The 19,444-nt window shown below is 46.1% G+C and overlaps 1 protein-coding gene across 4 annotated transcripts in view; it reads left to right on the top strand.

Annotated features, from left to right (window-relative positions):
- The window catches only part of kif16ba (kinesin family member 16Ba), a 42,468-nt gene extending 24,776 nt beyond the window's left edge, over positions 1-17,692 (top strand). For 2 of the 4 annotated variants that reach the window (XM_041981997.1, XM_041981998.1), the window contains 6 exons: positions 741-2,009; positions 2,085-2,228; positions 7,791-7,896; positions 8,900-8,947; positions 9,194-9,241; positions 9,652-12,351. In XM_041981997.1, the coding sequence (XP_041837931.1) occupies positions 741-2,009; positions 2,085-2,228; positions 7,791-7,896; positions 8,900-8,947; positions 9,194-9,241; positions 9,652-11,976 (3,940 nt within the window). In that variant the 3' untranslated portion in view covers positions 11,977-12,351. Of the gene's footprint in view, positions 1-740; positions 2,010-2,084; positions 2,229-7,790; positions 7,897-8,899; positions 8,948-9,193; positions 9,242-9,651; positions 12,352-12,494; positions 12,618-14,704; positions 14,795-15,065; positions 15,150-17,025 lie in introns of those variants that run through there. The other 2 variants (XM_041982000.1, XM_041981999.1) reach the window with 2 other exon arrangements.
- The last annotated feature ends 1,752 nt before the right edge of the window (positions 17,693-19,444 follow it).

The following is a 19,444-nucleotide window of genomic DNA, read 5'->3' as shown; positions in this document are numbered from 1 at the left end:
TTTTACACCATGCCGAACACCACCCTGGAACTACTTTTTACACCATGCAGAACATCACCCTGGAACTACTTTTTACACCATGCTGAACATCACCCTGGAACTACTTTTTACACCATGCTGAACACCACCCTGGAACTACTTTTTACACCATGCTGAACACCACCCTGGAACTACTTTTTACACCGTGCCGAACATCACCCTGGAACTACTTTTTACACCATGCCGAACATCACCCTGGAACTACTTTTTACACCATGCCGAACATCACCCTGGAACTACTTTTTACACCGTGCCGAACATCACCCTGGAACTACTTTTTAAACCATGCCGAACATCACCCTGGAACTACTTTTTACACCATGCCGAACATCACCCTGGAACTACTTTTTAAACCATGCCGAACATCACCCTGGAACTACTTTTTACACCATGCCGAACATCACCCTGGAACTACTTTTTAAACCATGCCGAACATCACCCTGGAACTACTTTTTTACAGACGTGTTTACTTGTAAGCTCATATTTTCCATCACATGGTAAAATGTCTGTTTCTTCCTCTGACATGTTGTTTTTCTTCTACTGGAGATAAAATATGAGGATTATGAGATTCTGTTTTCTTTTACGTTTTACATTAAGACTCTTTAGAACCTGGTTTGTAAAATTCAGACTAAAACCTGCTGATGGAGGCAGGTGGTTCTGAAGATCATGTGACCTGATGTATGAACCTCTTGTCCCTGCAGGAGGCTGATCAACGAGATGGAGGCGAAGCAGCAGAGCGAAAAGGCAGAGCTGGAGCGCCTTCAGCAGGAGGTGGAGAGTCAGCGCAAGGAGTCAGAGGAGGTTCAGCAGCGTATCCTCCGCCAGGAGGAGAGCCTCCGCCACCGCAGCCAGGACATCGAGAGCCGCCTGCGAGACTTCTTGGCTGAGAAGGAGCGCTTTGAGGAGGAGAGGCGCTCCGAGGTCCAGGGGCTGGATTTCCAACGCAGAAGGTGTCAGAAGCGGCAGCAGGAGGAGGAGCAGGATGAGGAGAGGCGACAGCAGCAGGAGGCCGTGGAACAGAATGAGATCTACCGAGAGCTGGAGAAGCTGAAGAGGGAGCGCGAGGAGCAGACGGTTCGCCTAGAGACGGAGCGGCGGCGGCTGGAGGAGCAGGAGCGTGAGGAGCTGAGCCGGGTCGGGAGGCTGGAGGAGGAGCTGTGGGAGAGACGTGAGACGGCTGCAGCCCTGCTGGTCCGGGAGGATGCCCGCCGCCTGGAGGAGGAGCGCCGAGCGCTAGCCGACATCAGAGAGGCGCTCCTTCGAGCCAAAGAGGCCGCAGAGCGCACAGATGTGGAGGAGGCTGGCAAGGAGGCGCGATCAGTCCAGGGTCGGTACGCCGACTTCAAAGTGGCTCAGGTGAAGGAGCTGGGCCAGCAGGAGGAAGGGCTCCGACAGCAGCAGGAGCGGCTGAAGGAGGAGGTCATGGATGAGTATAGCACGCTGAAGGGCCTCGCAAACCGGCCGAAGGGAGACGCCACGGAGGAGCAGCTAGTCAGACAGGCGGAGCACCGGCTGAGGTTTAAGGAGGGACTCCTCGCTGAGCTGGCCGGCAGCATCTTCCCCACGCTGGCGGAGGAGAAGCTGAGAGCCGAGGAGGCGCTGGAGCGCGGCGACGGGAGCTGTGACAGTCCACCGGGTCTGGACAACACGCTGTACCAGGTGGAGAAGGAGCTGGAGGAGAAGCAGGAGAAGCTGAACCTCCTGCTGAGCAGTGCCCAGCAGCTGCAGCAGCTCCAGGAGACCTGCGAGTTCACGGCCAACGTGGCACGGCAGGAGGAGAAGGTGAGGAGGAAGGAGAAGGAGATCCTGGAGAGCCAGGAGAAGCAGCAGAGGGAGGCCATGGAGCAGGCGGTGGCTCGGCTGGAGAGGAGGCACTCTGCGCTGAGGAGCAGCGTCTCTCTGGAGACTGACTTAGAGGAGCAGGGATACAAGACCTCCACGAGGACGGGAGCAGACCTGGACCAGCAGAGGTCAGAACCTGCTTCATCAGAATAATCCGATGACGGAGAACTGGGTTTTACTGACGTCACTGTTTGTGTTCTCAGAGTCGAGCTTGAGATCCAGAAGCTTCGGCAGAGGATCAGCGTGGGAGAAGAAACCAGAACGCACGAGGAGAAGTCGGGTCACAGCGGCTCTCCGGTCAGCCACATCCAGAGCCTGAACACGCTGCTGCCGCTGTCGGAGGACAGGTACGCCACACCTGCTGCTAACAGCGTAGCCCGACGCGATCCCCGTTCCGGGGGGTAACTCTGGTTCCATGGGGGAGGGGGGCAGGACCTGCAGCCCAAAGAGGCTAAAGGACCATAAGACCAGAATAAGTGAAAAATGAACCAGAAATGCCTAAAAGAGAAAACAAAGCATCACTAATATGATGATAAAAGTACAAACAACTGATACAAGACTGAGAATTCAGCATCCTGATGTCTGAAGGAATAAAAGACCCGGAGGAACTATTAGTTTTTCTAAAAGCAGCATAGTAGAAGTAGAAGTAGAAGAAGTGGAAGACTCAATCTGTCTTCTACTTCAAAATGGGAGGGTGACTTATCCAGTAACTTTAATAAAGACAAATGGCCACAAATATGTTTAAACACCTTTAAAATGACTAAAAATTCAAATATGCAACTAATACAATTCAAAATTCTGCATAGAGTCATTATACAGGACAAAGGATGTTCAGGATGGGTCTGTCACAATCAAACATCTGCACACACTGCAATGAAAACACACCAGACAACTACCTCCATGCCTTGTGGTCCTGCACACCTGTCCGCAGGTTCTGGCTTCAGGTATGTGTGGACATGTCAACATGGTTTAAATGTAATATTCCTACAATCCCCGCACTATGTCTACTAGGTGACTTGGGTGACATTAATATGGCAATTAACTCTGCACACACGATACGCACAGCATTATGCATCACAAAGAAAACTATCCTTGTGAACTGGAAAAACAAAAATAATCTGTGTATTCAGCAGTTTAGGAATCTCTTAGTTGACCACATCAGTAGTGAGACAATGTCTGCCTCCTTAAAGAACTATTTAGCTGGATCTCATTCCCTCTGGTCCCCTGTGCTTAGTTCCATCACTTAGTGTAGGTGGAGGACTGTGACCTTGTGGCTTTTTTTATCCTCGAAGATGGCGCTGATGATGGCTGCTGCATCTCAAGCGCTCTCGCCTTTTTTCCCCTTATTTAGTCTCTTATTCTTTTTTTTTCTTATGCAACCTGCTGTAGTACGCCCTCTCATACAATATGATAGAGATAAATTACTCTGCATCAGGTCGGTGGTGGAAAAAACTTTATCGCCACCAGCTTACAGCGGGGAATCTCCATGGCGACGCCTACCTGTTGTTGTACCTGAGAAGCGGAGGTGGAGGAGGAAAAGAGGGTCACGAGCTGGAGTCCTGGTCCGAGTGAGGAAACGGGGAGTCGGCCTCGTCTACCGAGTATTCTTCTGGTAAATGTTCAGTCATTGGACAACAAGCTGGATGAGCTTCGGAGCAGGATGGAGCTTCAACGGGAGATTAACACCTGTAACGTTTTTGCTTTAACGGAAACTTGGCTCGACCCCTCGATCCTGGACTACGCCATTCATCCAGAGGGACTCTCCGTTTATCGGCTGGACTGGACCAAACATTCAGGAAAGAACGAGGGAGGTGCCGTCTGCTTCATGCTGAACACGTGGTGCTCACTGTTTGCAGTGTTTTCCACTTTTTAGCTCCTTCTCGATAAAATGACATCCCAAAAGAAACACTGCACCACAGAAGAAGAGCTGGAGGTGGTTTAAAGACGGTGGGACAGAGCTGTGTGTCCGTCAGATGACGAGGACCTGAGTGAAAACCACCTGCTTATCTCTCTATAAAACCTCTGGAATTTTGCTGTTTCACTTCAGCTCCGTGGATCTTTGACCAGATAACGTCCACATGTTGATTCGTGCTTTTCTGGAGGTTTCTGTCTCCTGCAGCTCATTTTCAAAGTGCTTCTAAACTAGAATGTGCAACAAAAAAATGCAGGTGAAGGGAAAATCCTTCATATTTTCCCATGTTCCATCCTCGGTTACTTCAAGCTTTATTTTCACACCAAGATGGCCTACATAGCAGGGCTCCAAATACCACGTGCATGTGCATGTTTGTGCACATAAAATTGAAGCAGTGCACCTAATGACAGCACATGCACCTGTGCAAGTAAATTTAAGGCAGTATTGCAGTGTTGCCACCTTACTGGCTCTGTCTCTAGATTGAGTGTTTAGACCCCGGTAGGCAGGGAGGAGGCCTGGAGGACCTTCTAGGACCAGGATCAGTTTTGGTGCACGTGTGGTGCCACGTACACCTTTACTCAAAAATGTATTTCACTCTGTATTTGGGTAACGCAGCGATTTAAAGATCTTTATGCCAGCTTAAAGAAAGACCTGGACCGCTGGAATCTCCTGCCGCTGTCTGTAGGGGAAGAATAAATATTGTCAAAATGAATATTCAGCCACGTTTTTTGTTTCTTTTTCAACGCATACCCATTTTTCTAACCAGATTTTTTTTTTCCTTAGATAAAATCGTATCTAGCTTTATATGGAACAAAAAAACTCCACGAATACGAAGAGATGTTACAACGACACCGCAGACATGGTGGGCTAGCTCGCCCCAATTTTCAATATTATTACTGGTCAGCTAACATCAGAAATGTTCTACACTGGATTCATTTACCTCAGAGTGACCACGGTCCAGAGTGGCTACGACTCGAACACCATCCTGTTCATCGGTCTGGTTACGCGCGTTCGCCTGTTCGAGTCTGCCTCTATCAGAATCTATATCTACATACTGCAACTATCCAGTTGTGCAGCACTCCTTTAAAACATGGACTCAGTTTCAACGCGCCTTTTTTTAACTGACATGTCAAAAAACGCCCCGTTAGTCAGGAATAACATGTTGACGCCTTCCATCACAGATGATGCCTTTAAAATTTGGACCGATCTTGGAGTGAAGAGTGTCGAAGCCGCTGACGAATATTTACCCTATTGTCAGTTCTTTGACCGACCTTTCAGGCTCACGTCCTGTTGCTTCCTCTCTTGGATCTTTAACGACCGATGAGACTCCAGTCGCGAAGTGATGGGCGAACCTTTCCACCTCGATTCTTGTGGTGCGGGAACAAGCAATTTTACCCCTTTAGAATTCCTGATTATTATCGTCCGCTCATGCGGAGATAGACCTGAGGAGTTATTCTGGTAGATAAGCCAACCTTTGGGTCTAGGAGTATGAAGCTACCGTACTATCGTCCTAACAGGATCACTACCTGGTATCGAAGTAATAACCTAGCAAATTCTTATGTCTCTTCGGGCGTTGGGGAATCTGGGGCTCACCTGCTCGTCGTGTTGTCCTCTCCTCTCCTCAGTGGATGTGGACAAATATGAGAGAAATAAGTTTCGTTGGGAAGTTAACCGAAGTTAACTATAACCCTTTTATTCAAGTTTTCTGTTGTTTTTGGTACAATACAGAGAAAAATAAAAAGAAAGAAAATATAATAAAATTCCCCTTTCGGGGTTTTCCCTTAGCTGTGGGTCAAAAGCAGGATATATGAAATAAGTACAGAATAAAAAGTTTCTCACAGGGAGTGATTCCGCTCTCGCGGTCTAAGCCTTCTTCAACAATAAAAATCTCCCTCGGTAAAGAGTAAAATCTCTCCCAGCAAAGGAGTAAAGATCTGCAAAAATCTGCCAAAAATCTCCACAAAATCTGACTCTCTTCAAATTATCACCAGTATATATACACAACTCAAGACCATCCCACTTGGTATCTTCCCACTAGCAGAAAAAACAACTCAAAACCAAGCCACTCAGCGTTTTTCCATCAGCAGAAAAAGCATATGTGGGTCTCCTGCAAGGTGGTCCCTCCTTCTGGGTTACGTCAGAGCTGAAGGAAAAGAAGACACTTCGCTCTGCCCTGTTATCTATTTGCCTTTCTGTGCTGACTCCCTTCCTCACCTGTTCCCACAGGTTCACACAAAGGCTGCTCTTTAATAATCTTTCTGAGTTACTGTGAAATTCTGCTCTGCTTGGAGTGAGTAGATAAGGAATAACTCCCTTCCTGGACACCCAGACCTGTTTCAAGGCCCCTTGCTATTTTCCCAGTAGTGTGAAACCCTGTCTTCTGTTTGTGTCCTGTTTGTGAATGCACTGTCTGTAGGCTGTAGATTAATAATAACAATTAAGCTGTAGTTCTATTAATTAAAAGCAGAACCTAATGAATGTCACTAGAATCTAAGGATAAAATGTGAATAAGTAATGCACAAAGCATAGAAAAATATAACTGAGTATTGATCAGGCAGTCCATAGACTCAGTCTTTGATTATAAACACCATCTCACATCATATGTGTCATAGCAGTCATAGATTCAAACTTTAATAAAACTTCTCTCCCTTCTGACACACTGAGAGCCAAAGTGGTGGTTTCCAGGTGTGAGTTATCTGTAAAGATAAGGGCCTCTGCTTCTCCTGATTGTTGCCTTAGCAACGCTCTCCGGGCAGTGTTCCCGTCACTCCCTGAAGAGCGTGGCCTTCACAAGAGGATTAAAGATATGTACGTAAATGGCACTTTTGCATCATTCGAATATCTGATAACACACTTCGAGATCCCCCGATCACACTTTGTTAGATTTCTGCAGCTTCGTCTCATCCTGTTTTAAATGTTTCCCGTTATCACCACCAGACTCGCTGTTGGACAAACTGTTAAAAACACTTCCCTGGCTTAAGGGGACCATTGGCAATGTATATCATCTACTCACTACAGAGAATCTAAAACCCTTGACATTAATAAAGGTAAATGGGAAAGGGAACTTGGTATGGAAATCCCAGATGAAGTGTGGTAAACTGCTCTCCACAGGATACACTCGTCTTCGATCTGTCAACGACATAAAATTATCCAGTTTAAAGTTGTTCACCGTTTACTCTGGTCACAGGTAAAGCTCGCTCAGGTTAAACCGGGAGCTGGCGATGCGACCGCTGTCGTACGGAGCCGGGTACTTTGTCACACATGTTTTGGAGCTGTTCTAAGCTGACTGAATTCTGGAAATCGATCTTTAATTTTTTAAGGCTTTGAATCTTCACGTTGAGCCATCCCCGATTACAACAATCTACACATCAATACCTCGGCTAGTTATAGCATCTGCGACGCTTTTGACCAGGCGGATGATCCTCAGGAAATGGAAGGAAAAAGGCCCGCCTACATTCAAGCACTGGATTGATGTAATGCCTGACTTTGGAACCAATTCCCACTCGGTACAGGGTAGTGACTCTAAATTTACTGCCTGGCAACCTGAACTCAACCTGGTTGACAGGACGGACTTTGATTCTAACTCAGTAAACTTTTCTACTGGCCTCCTATTTTGATTTTTATTTCTTTTACTATACTTTTATAATATAGTGTATTTTTCAGTATACATGTCTGTATGGGAACCTGTCAGCTGTGAATTATATGTTTGTTTCTTATATCCAAAATGTTATTTTTACTATGACTTTCTTTTGTACAATTTGCTCTCCTTGTTATGAAACTGGTGCAGTAAGAACCGTGGGAGGGGCTGCTTGTTGTTAGTCACTGTTTGCTGTACATGTTAAAATCAATAAAGAATTGAATAAAAATGTATTTCAGGCCCTGCACAAGGTTTGTAATCGCAGAGAAATAATCCGTTAATTATTGTCATTTTCAAGCAGAAACCTCAGACCGTTGCAGTTTTAGGGGTTAACCAGCTGGTTAATCTGTTTGTGGACAGGATCAATGCGTACATCGAAGAGGAGGTCCAGCGGCGGCTGAGGAAGATGAATCTTCTGAACGGCAGCAGCAACATGGACCTGTCTCTGTCCTCGGAGTCTCTCAGAGTAAGTCTCACCTCTTTATTTAACGTCTGAGGTTTCACCACGACTCCAAACCAGCTGCTGAACGTGGGAATAAATCTGCATCATAACTCAGATACATGTTTATGTTGTTGTTGTTTATGTTGTTGTCATGTTGCTGCTGAACTTTTCAGGTGTAGTTTTGACTCCGAGTTTTGGCAGAATTACAACCCTTCCAGTATTTTCTGTGAAAGTTTTGATTGGGGTTGGAAATTAATGCGTTAATTCAGATTAATTACAAAAAATGTGTAAAAAAATAAACACATTTAATTGCAGTTTAAATGGAAGTTCCTGGTACACTGATTAAACTGGTACAAACGTCAGAGCTCGGCTAACAACTTAGCAACGTTGGCTCTAAATTTATCGAGTTTCAGACCCTCCAGAGGCTCCATTTGAATAACCGCCTTGCGACAACTCTAGAGACTTTTTCTGGTGTTGAGCTAAGACCGCTGTCTGCCCCTTTAGCAGCTACTATCTTACTCACATTGCCAGTTTTCAGTCATTCTTTGACCTGCAGAGATGTAAATATGACATAAATAAGGACCAGTCCCAGTTCTTCCACCGAGCCGTGGGCCCCGACTACGCTCTGAGACTTGTTTCTGGATTAAAGATGATGAATATTGTGACGGATCAGATCCCCCCCAGTTCTCCGGTTGTTGGGCTGAATGTTTACCTGACTTCACCTCCAGAGGAAAAGGACCTCTGTAAGACATAAGGAAGGTCCAAGAGGTGGAATTCTGTCGGATCTAAACTGTGAAGAAGCTGCAACACTGAGGTCATTTTATTGGTGGAGAAAAAACAGTCCAGCTGTTTAAACTGGTTGAAACTGGTTCTTCGTGGTAAATGCCTCCTGAGACCCGTCTGCTTGTAGCTGCTTTTTTCTTGACTTCTCCTCATTTCTACTTGCACTGATGTAAAAGTAAAACAGATCCAGCAGGTGATGTAATGTTTGTGTGCAGAACTGATTTTCAGCTCTTTAACTCTGCAGGAGGAGGACGAGGTTAGCGACTGTAGCTCTGTTAGATTAACAGACGAGGTAAGATCAGGATCCTCCGGACCTTTCTTTCTTCTCCTCTCCGAGGCCTCCCTGCTATGTAATCTGCATGACTCCTCGATGATGGTTTTCAGTGAGAGTTTTATTTGTCCTGGTTCTGTTGAATCCCTCCCTATTCTCTTCTCCTTTCCAGAATAATTCAGAAATTTGATCCTTAAAATGCTTCTTGCTCTTTTTTTAATATTCTGTTCATCTTCAGTGATATGGTTGATGTTTTGTTGTTTGCAGGATGATGAAAAGCTGCAAAATATAAATCCAAGGAGACTTAAATATGAGGTAAGACCTGGATCTAATTCTGTTTTCTGACTGGGACAATTTCAGAAACGCTGAAAATCTGGGCTGCTGTTTTAAAATAGCCGTTTTTCTTTGTTTGCATTAAAATGATCTGATGCATGATATTAATTCATTGAAGAATTTGCAGATGTTTTTGTTGTAGTCAAAAGGGAGTTTGAGTCCCCTTCATCCCCAGAAGAAAATGGTCTTTAAAATAGTTTTTGTCTTTAATTAGAACTTAATTTGCATGTCAAACCTCTTCACATCATTAATTTCAAATCACTTCCAACTCACCTGGTGATTGGACAAACTTTCCTTCTGATTGGGGTGGATTATGGACTTCAGTATAGTTCAAAAGCCTTCTCGTCTTGGTCCAAGTAGTCATGGACTCCCCCCTCCCCTTGTGCACACAGAGAACCAGCTTCAGCTTCCTGCCCTCCCCAAGGCCTGGGACAAGCTGTCCTTCTAATGTCCAGGAGAATGCGTCGGCAGAACCAGAGCACGACCTTGTAAACCCTCACGGAGAACTAGAATCCACAGCTGAAGCCATGACTGAAAACCACAGCAACAAATGGTGGCAAGGAAAAGCCAACATTCCTGTTGAAAAACAGGTCCAAGCTCAGAGTGGACTTGACCGTTGTAGCGTTGGACAAGACAGGATTCACATGTCCTCAGCCAACAATAAGACCAGCAGATCGGATGATTGTGAGGAAATTCCTAAGAGAAGAAGTAGTGACTCTGCTGGCTGTGTTCCTGATGATACCAAAGGCAATTTGCTGTTGAAGAGACACTCTTACTCATGCTTGAAGGGAAAGTTCCAGGACCAAGGGAAAGATCCAGCCAGAGAAGAAGGAGCAGGTCTTTCAGAGTTTCAGAACTTGAGCAATGATTTGATCAACTCCAACTGGGTGTCAGAGGCCGACAACGGCCAAAGTGAACAAGTAGGAGCAGAGAAGGTGTTTTCCAAAATGAGATATGGTTGGCAATACTTAGCAAAAGTCAAGAACCAAATGCCCAAACCAGCAAGAGCAGAAGAGTCAGAACTTTCCAGGGATCAGTCTCCTGACTTACAGAGCGGTATTGATCACCTCAGCTCCAAACAGGATCCAGAAGCCATCAATGATCCAATAAGACACCATAAAGATCCAAAAGCAGAGACGGTGTCTGCTAGCAGAAGCTATGCTTGGGAGTGCCTTACCAAAGTAAAGAACCAAACACTTTACTCATGGAGGGCAGAGGAATCTGAGCTTTCCAAAGATCTGACAACACAGCCGCAGATCTCTGGTAATCATCCCAGTCAGGGTTCAAACGAGGCCACCGTCGGTCAAACGAAACAAGAAACGGAAGCTGGGAAGGTGTTGGCCAGCAGGAACTACGCTTTGGGGTTCTTCACCGAAAAGCTTTCTGAAGTGTACAAAGATGCTGAGAGACGACTTCAGGGCACATGTGATGTCATCCGAAACGTTGGAGTAGGCGAAATGAAGGTTGTCCTTTCTCAGTATGTGACCATGATGTCCAAAGAGCTGCCGCTTGTTCAGCGAACACAAGTTCCGCCAGTTCCAGAACTTGGCAGCCTCTCAGAAAACAAAGTCCGCTTGGTGGATCTGTCTGGGGATTGCACCCTCGGTACCCCTCGGGACTGTGGCATGCCTGTGACCCCGACCATCTTTGGATGGCCCGAGGGGTCTGTGTCCTCAGTCAGAGACACGAGTCCTGAGGTGTTTCATCAGGGGCTGGTCAAGTTGCCACCAGCTTTGTCTCAGCTAAAGACACTTTCATTCCATCAAATCAAGGAAAAACTGGAATCTCTGTCTTCTCAAAAGAAATTTGGAAAGCTTCTGAATGCATTCTGGCTGAACGCAGCCAACAGGAAGCAACCTGCTCCAAAACCTGCCTGCTTGCTTTTGTCAGAAAAAGATATGTCGGTGATTTCAGCTTGCACTAATTCTGAGGATAATTTGACCATCTTTCATCATTTTGACCTCTTGGACATCCAGGAAGTCCAGATCAGTTTGGCAGGTCAACATGTCCGTGTTATCGGCTGCAGTGAAGACACAGTTTTAGCCGTCTTCACTCACAGCAAAGAGCTCACCCAGGAGTTCTGCAAGGCTTTACTGAAGGTCCGCTGTCCGGACAGGTTTTCCGAAGGTCACCCGTTGCTCTCCGATGACCTCATGGCCCTCTCCCTGGACTGGACATCAAATGTCCCTGACATTGTCCTGGACTGCGGCTTTTACATCACCTCCAGGTTCAAGCGGGTCCTCGCAGACCTGCTCTACATCGTCCATGGAAACATGCACGGTCCTAGGAAACCATCCCTGGCTAATATTTGTCCTCTGCTCTACACCAGCATCAAGGTCAAGAACTCCACCCACTTCCTTCAGGACGCCATCTTCCAGTGCCTTCTCACAGACACTCATGTAGCTCTTCTCCAGGAGGACGGAGTTTTTCATCCGGTCCCACGGGGGTCCAGTTTTGTCCCGACCCAGCCCCAGTTTCAGAGACTGAAACTTTGCAAGCGTTCAGACATCAGATGCCTGGTTGTGAGGAGGAAAGACAACTGCCTGACCGTAGACGTCATCTTTAAAAGTCCAAAACAACAAACTCAGAGACAGAAGGTGGAGTTGAGGCGGGGTTCAGCGGAGGTGCCTTCCACCACTGCTGCATCGGATTTCTGGAAATTAACGTTTGGTTCGTCCTCAGAGGCGCGACTCTTTATAAATCATTTGTGTGTCTGAGGACGGACGTCTCTGCAGCCTGGTCACCTAGTCCACGCTTTGATGTCCTGTAATGGCCATGAAGGATTTTTAGATCATTTTTAAACTTTTCATGTGTACAATTTGGATACTTTCTTATAAAGACTGGGATGTCAAATGTAGCTCACCCAGCTAATAAATTTGTTAAATTTAAATAGTAAATAATTTGTGTTTTATGAAGTTATTTAGAGTCCAGAATCTTGTTTATAAAGGGAACATTTTGATTACATTAAATTTAGTCAGAGGTCAGCCATGGAAAATGGTTGCGGGTTTAACCAGATTAAAGTTGTCAAGCTTTATTTTTTACATTGAGTACATCTTAAATATGTCGACAAACAATAAAAAAATCAAACTTCACTTGAATTATTGTCTAATTTTCTTTCCTTTTGTGAGGGTCTTGGTCACATCTTTAGATTGAGTAATGAATGAAATTTCTTTTCTGTCAACCTTTACTCTTCCACCTGTTTCCTCTGTTCGTGTCCCGATGACTTCCTGTCCAGCACCTTGTGTCCCGTCCAACTGGGCTGAGCTGGGACGGCGTCCAGGAGCCCGTTAAAGTTAGCATTCCTCGTTACGTTCTCCGCGGACAGGGGAAGGACGAGCACTTTGAGTTCGAGGTGAAGGTAAGTTTGTTTGGTTGTTTTTCCTTTTTTCACAAACTGCCCAAAATGTTGACTTGTTTTATGTTTGAACTCTGATGGCATCAGAAGATGCTCCACTGTGGTCATAAAGGGATGGACATGGTCAGCAACAATACTCAGGTAGGCTGTGCTGGTTAAACCAGGCCAGGTGGAAAAATTACAATTACTGTAATGTGAGTGTGTGTGGGTGGTTGTTTGTCTATGTTGGCCCTGCGAAGGATTGGCGACCTGTCCAGGGTGTACGCTGCCTCTCGCCGGCTGGGATAGGCTCCAGAACTTGTGCAGAACTTGGATCATTTGGATCAGGGGCCTGTTCCGAAAAGAAGGTAAACTAACTCAGGGTCTAAGACCTCTGGGTTAGGAGGAGGAAGAGGATGGTGAGGAGACACCGTGTTCCAGAGAGGCCGATCTCTACCCATCACACATTTATGAAATTCTGATTTCAGACACGTGTGAGGACTTTCCTGATGACTCGACATTTTTCCCAAAATGTTCTCTGTTGCCAACATTATAAAGTCAAGAGTCAAAAGTCAAGTTACAAGAGACATTTTTAAAAAACATTGCAACGCGAAGAACCGATCTCACAGCCTCATGTTGGATACGTACGTCAGGAGAACCACAGTGGCTAGAAACGGTTCTGTTTGATGAAAGAAGGAAATTATATCACGTATGTTTGAGTTCTAAACAATCTTGTTCCAGCGTAAATCATTGTGTATTAATTCAGCTTCTACATCTCCGACCAACCCACGTCTGACAGCTGCATCAGGTGGAGGAGACGGCAGAAAAAGTGTTTCTTTAAGGTGAACCTGCCAGTGAGGAGCTTTACTTCATGGAGACCGTTACCATGGTAACGGATACAGGAAAAGACTTCCCCCCCTCTTTCTGAAATTAAAAACGCAGACTTTCCCTCAACTCTAGGTTAACATACTCCGTTTTGACATAACCTGCTTTCTGGAACAGGCCCCAGGTGTGTTGCTGCAGGGAAACGGCTAAAACCTGCAGGACAGTCGGTGACCCTGAGCTAAAGAACAGCATGTTGACCCTCCTCTCGACATTCAGGAATAAATGCTATAAACTGCAGTATTAGTATTTTAAATGGCTGAGTGGGTCCAGGTGGATTCTGGTTCACATTAAAAACTCCTGGATATGTCGAGGACGTGTTTACTAATCTGAATAAAATTCCATGTTCATCTTCAGGTTTTCCAGATTCAGTAAAGCAAACATCCAGAGGAGGGTCAGTTCAAGCTTCAGATCAGAGCCGTTACTAAATGCTGGTAGATGGAGGCTGAGGACAGATTTTACATTTCGTGGATTATAATGCATCTTCTAAGCAGACCACACGGCAGGCGCCGCATGGCAGATTACTCATTACAACTGAAAGTGACTTGCAACTTGACTTGGACTTGTAAAAATGGACTTGTAAACATCTCTGCCTCTTACTGACCTGCTGCTCCATGTAAGAGCTGATGGCTGCAGCCATGGAGCAGATGGAGGGAGCGTTGTGGCGAGAGGAAGGATGAGGATGAGGAGTTTGGTCGCTACCACAACTTCTCCTCTTCCTCAGCAACCAGATGCTTCACATGGTCATAGAATTCTTTGATTGGTTGCTGAGTTGCATTTTTCCACCAATAGGAAAGGGGATGTGAAGTTTTTTGTTTTTTGCTTGCTGTCCAGCACCGAACGGGACTAATATACAGGGATGTTCGACACATTTGATCCTAACTCTGGTTTTACTTTATCACCACATAAAACTGATTTATGGTTGGAAGTCCACCCTGTGGACAGAAGCTGATGCAGAAACCCTGCGTGGCTGCGTGTTGCTGCTTAGATCAAACATGCAGCATTCAGAGAGCTCATGTTTGCAGTGATTCCAGCGTGACCATGTTCTGCATCCCACCGAGAGCTCAGACCAGCACACACGATGCTGATGTGGAAGAAGTCGTGTTTGAACCTGAACCTCTGAGGTCTGGTTCTCTGCATGTTCACCTCAAACCCGACTTCTACATGAGTGAAGAGCAGCTGGGTGGTGATTTAATGTCATGTGATCTGAATGTCTGTGTCTCCGTCAGATCTCGGTGATGGACGAGACGTGGTCGGTGTTCAGACGTTACAGCCGCTTCAGGGAGATGCACAAAATCCTGAAGTTAAAATATCCTGAGGTGAGACGCCCGGATCCTCCTCCACAGCTGTTTGACATGCCGGAAAAATCTGCTGGAAACTCTGGTCATGTGTCCGAGTTGACTCCCAGCCTCACACCTCCACAACTACAGAATTACTACTTTCTGGTTGGAATCTGATCTGAAGCATAAAATAGTTTGAGTTTTTCTCTAAACGTTTTCACTACTTCCTTGTTCCTCACCTGGAGCTGGCGGGAATGAGCTGTGTTCTCTCCATGCTGGTTTTAACCTCACTGAGCTGCGTTTCTTTCAGCTGGCAGCGCTCCAGTTTCCACCCAAGAAGCTGTTTGGAAACCGAGACGAGCGAATGGTGGCGGAGCGCCGGACTCACCTGGAGGTACGACACCTGGACCGCCTTCTGAGAGAGCAGACACGGCTCAAGTCTGCTCTGATTGGCTGCTTCAGGAGTATTTTAAAATATATATATGACAAAAGTGCGTATCTGACTTCCTGCTTAAAGATCCAGTGTGTAGAATTACTGACATCTAGTGGCAAAGATGGGTATAGCACAGTAGGCCAGACTTCTTCCAGACATGTTTTCATGTGTGAGTGGATCCAGTGGCCTCAGGTGCAGCTTTGACTGCACTACAGGTAACTACATGTGCAAATTCTTCTTCTATGGTGCTTTTAAGACATTACTTATCCCAAACGGTGGTCTAGCTCCTATCAGACAAAGCCGCTGCTGCAGTTTTAGGGAAGGATATACTTTCTGGGAGCGTACACATCAACTTTACGCTACGTCTGTGTGTAACGGCCAAAACGCTCAATACTGGAGGTCACCGCTAGGGGTAGTACACAGCGCTTGGACTCTGAAATAGTGAAAAGTTCGACCTACCGCTCACATGGGATTTCCGGGGCATCAACCAAAACGCTTCCAAAGTGTTGCCAACTGTTAAATCATGGGCGGCCATGAACTCTCCGCCATTGTGTTTACCTCAAACCTGTTGTGTCGTAATCTCGCTCACGTGAGCGCCAGGAATGAGAGTTTCAGACACCCTAGTAAAGATGTGGACCCACGGTGGGTAGATATAAATTAGGCATGTGCACGACTAGTCGATTAATCGATTATCAAAATGGTGCAGAAGCAACGTCTTTTTTAAAAAAGCCAGCGTTTTGTTTGGAGTTATGTTTGTGGTCCCTTTAAGAGCTGGAGAGGAGAGACGCACAGGCAGGAGGACGAGCGTCGCAGCACAGGAAGTCGCTGTGAGAAACTTCCTGCTCAGCCGTGATTGCTTTCCTGAACGAGGTCCTGCCCCAAGTGGAGGAATTCAAGTATCCCGGGGTCTTGTTCACGAGTGAGGGAGGGATGGACTGGCAGGGCGTCCGTCTGCCATGTAAGATGAACGTCACTTTGGAGAAAAGCGTCAGTAATGTAGCGGGAGATCGACGGGCTCGGGGCGCCATCTGCAGGGATCGGACCTACGGTCGAGCTGTGGGAAGAGACCGAACGAATGAGAGAATACAAGCGGCCGAAGTGAGTTTTCTCCGGCCGGGCTCTCCCTTGGTGGGGGGCTCAGAGTCGCTGCTCCTCCGCCTCCCGACCTTGGTGTGTTTTATCCGACATGGAAGACGCCTCCCGACGTCTCCCTGAGCCACCTTCTCATCTACCTACTGAACCGCACAATAATGTAAAAAAACACAACAAATAACATCTGACATGTTCCACATTTTTTTCATTCCATTATTCGTGACCAATAATCATCGATAGTCGTTTTTGAAAGGCCTGATTAGTCGACTTCGTCCCTAATATAAACACTTATATTTATAAAATCAGCTTGTTTAGTGAAGTCATTCTAAACCAATAGAAACGTTTTTAATGAGATTCTATTTTTCTTTTATTGACCTTAGGTTAAAGCTGATTGGTCAGAGCTGCTTCCTCAGAAAACTGATTTTTTTTTTACGTGTTTTTACATCAGATTCTACTTTTTTTCCAGTTTTCCGAACGGGAAGTGGGTCAGAGGAGAATCTGGACTCTGACAGATCTCAGATTTTAGACGGGTTGAAACAAGATGTGGACAGTTTTCATTTCTCAGGTTCTGAAGAAACCAGAACCAGTTAGAATGGAGGTGGCCATATGTTAGGTGGTCGCTGGTTTGATTCCCAGCTTCCTCAAGTTGTGTTGAAATGCTTTTGGGAAAAGTGAATGTTTTCTTTAGAATGGTTTGGGCCATCAGAACCCACCAGGCCTCACCGTGTTCTCCTGTCCTCTGCAGCGGTACCTGAAGAACGTGTTCCGGGTCATGCTGTCGTCCTCACGCCCTCCTCTCAGAGCCGACGAAGACGGTATTTTCCGTTTGTCCAAATTCGACGTCTGTGAATTCTCGCCATTCTTCAAGAAGGGCGTCTTCGAGTGCAGCAGCCACGGAACCGGCTGAACGGGCCAAGCGGCACCGGAGTCGGCAGAGATGCGGACCCAGCGAGGTTCTGCTCAGGTCTCATCCATCCACAGGACTGCTGGGGTCATCTGGGCCGTTTCTGAAACCAGTTTCAGAGCCAGTTCTGATTCAATGTGAAGATTTGGTTTTTGGTTCTGGATCAGAGGGCTGCTGGTCCGGCTGTGTTACTGGACCAGAATCAGAACAGAACCAGTCGTCTGTACCAGGAAGTTTCTCTGAACGTTTATCCTCGTCTCTCTCCTGATTGCTTCATTTTCGGACCTCGTGTTCAGAACCGAAGACAAAGATGAGCCGGGAGGTCGATGGGTAAATACCTGAATCTGACGTCGCCAGGTAGCCACGCCCATTCATTTGCATGTCGCGTCAGAAGATAGTAGCAACAGAAAATATTCAGTAACTTATTTTGACTGTTTTCAACAATCTATTTTTGTTTATGGTTCTGTAAATAACTGATTAAATGGGTTTTGGCTGAAAGTAAAACTGACAGGAAACGTTTGGAGTGGCTTGTTTATTTGTTGCTGTGAAGCTCCGATCCCAAAGCTTCCTGGGGTTCACAAATAATACAAGAAAACAACACAGACAAAACTAAATATTGATCATGTCAAAAATAATCTATTAAATTTCCCCAAAAAATCACACTGAAATTGTATTTTTTCAAAATCAACAGATTTCATGACATCTTGGAATTTGGCTCATAATACCAATAAAAATAATTCAGTAAAAAAATCCCACTTTAGGAATGAGTTTAACCTCTTAATGACCAGACCGTGAACCTGAGGCAGCACGAGGTTTGTACAGTAACGAAGATCTTTGTTGAACCAATGCTAACATGTAGCATAGCAACATGACTAGCAGGAAGCAGCGATGCTAACATGTAGCATAGCAACATGACTAGCAGGAAGCAGCGATGCTAACATGTAGCATAGCAGCAATGCTAACATGTAGCATAGCAACACGACTAGCAGGAAGCAAGAATGCTAATATGTAGCATAGCAACACGACTAGCAAGAAGGGGCAATGCTAACATGTAGCATAGCAACATGACTAGCAGGAAGCAGTGATGCTAACATGTAGTATAGCAGCAATGCTAACATGTAGCATAGCAACACGACTAGCAGGAAGCAACAATGCTAATATGTAGCATAGCAACACGACTAGCAAGAAGGAGCAATGCTAACATGTAGCATAGCAACATGACTAGCAGGAAGCAGCGATGCTAACATGTAGCATAGCAACATGACTAGCAGGAAGCAGCGATGCTAACATGTAGCATAGCAACATGACTAGCAGGAAGCAGCGATGCTAACATGTAGCATAGCAACATGACTAGCAGGAAGCAGCAATGCTAACATGTAGCATAGCAACATGAAGGGAGAAACTCAGCTGAAAGACTCCACCAAGCATCGGCATCCAAAGCAAACACAGTTCAGACCCCAGCAGTTATCTGGGAATGTAGAAACCACGAAACCAGCTCTGTCCACCTTCTGCATATTTCTCCACACAAACATGAGTCACATGACAGCAGAGACGCTGCTGCTTCCAGAGACGTCCGTCTCATCACGGTGGGACAGAAACTCTGGAGCTAGCAGCCAGAACCAGAAACCAGGTCTTACTGGAGTTTGAGGAGAAAAGTTTGATTCCAGCTCTAATAACTCAGCTAACGTGTTCTCCTATGACTCTGCCTTTGATTGACATGAACCATGAAGGTCCTGCTGGTTTCCATGGAGATGAAGGAGGTTTATAGTGAAGGATTCTCTCCTCCTATCATAGACTATGTTGGGCTTCACTTCTTTCTAGATCCTCATGGTGGTTCTAAGGTGAATGTGGGGCTATTTCTGGAGTCATCATCATCATCGGCTGATGGCTTCCTGGGAAGTGAGGAGACCAGTTGCTGGAGTTTTAGGAGAGGAATGTTGTCCCATTCTGGTCTGATGCAGGATTCTAGCTGCTCTACAGTCCTGGACCTTGGTTGCTGGATTCCTGCTTCCATGATGCTCCAGATGTTGTGTACTGGTAAAAGGTCTGGACTGCAGGCAGGCCAGTTCAGCAGCCGGACTCTTCTCCTGTGAAGCCATGCTGCTGTGGTGGGTGTGGTGAGGTCATCGTGAGGAAACACCTGAGCCGGTGTTCAGCTGGTTTTGGCCTCCAGGAGGCACCAGAGAGAGGAATCAGCTGAATCAACATATAACAACGACCAACCGATTCCTGAATCCAGATGATGTAAAAAACAAACAGC

This window comes from Melanotaenia boesemani, chromosome 4, assembly GCF_017639745.1.
Source record: "Melanotaenia boesemani isolate fMelBoe1 chromosome 4, fMelBoe1.pri, whole genome shotgun sequence".
In the NCBI taxonomy this organism is placed as follows: Eukaryota; Metazoa; Chordata; class Actinopteri; order Atheriniformes; family Melanotaeniidae; genus Melanotaenia; species Melanotaenia boesemani.
This window is presented reverse-complemented; position numbering and strand designations above follow the sequence as displayed.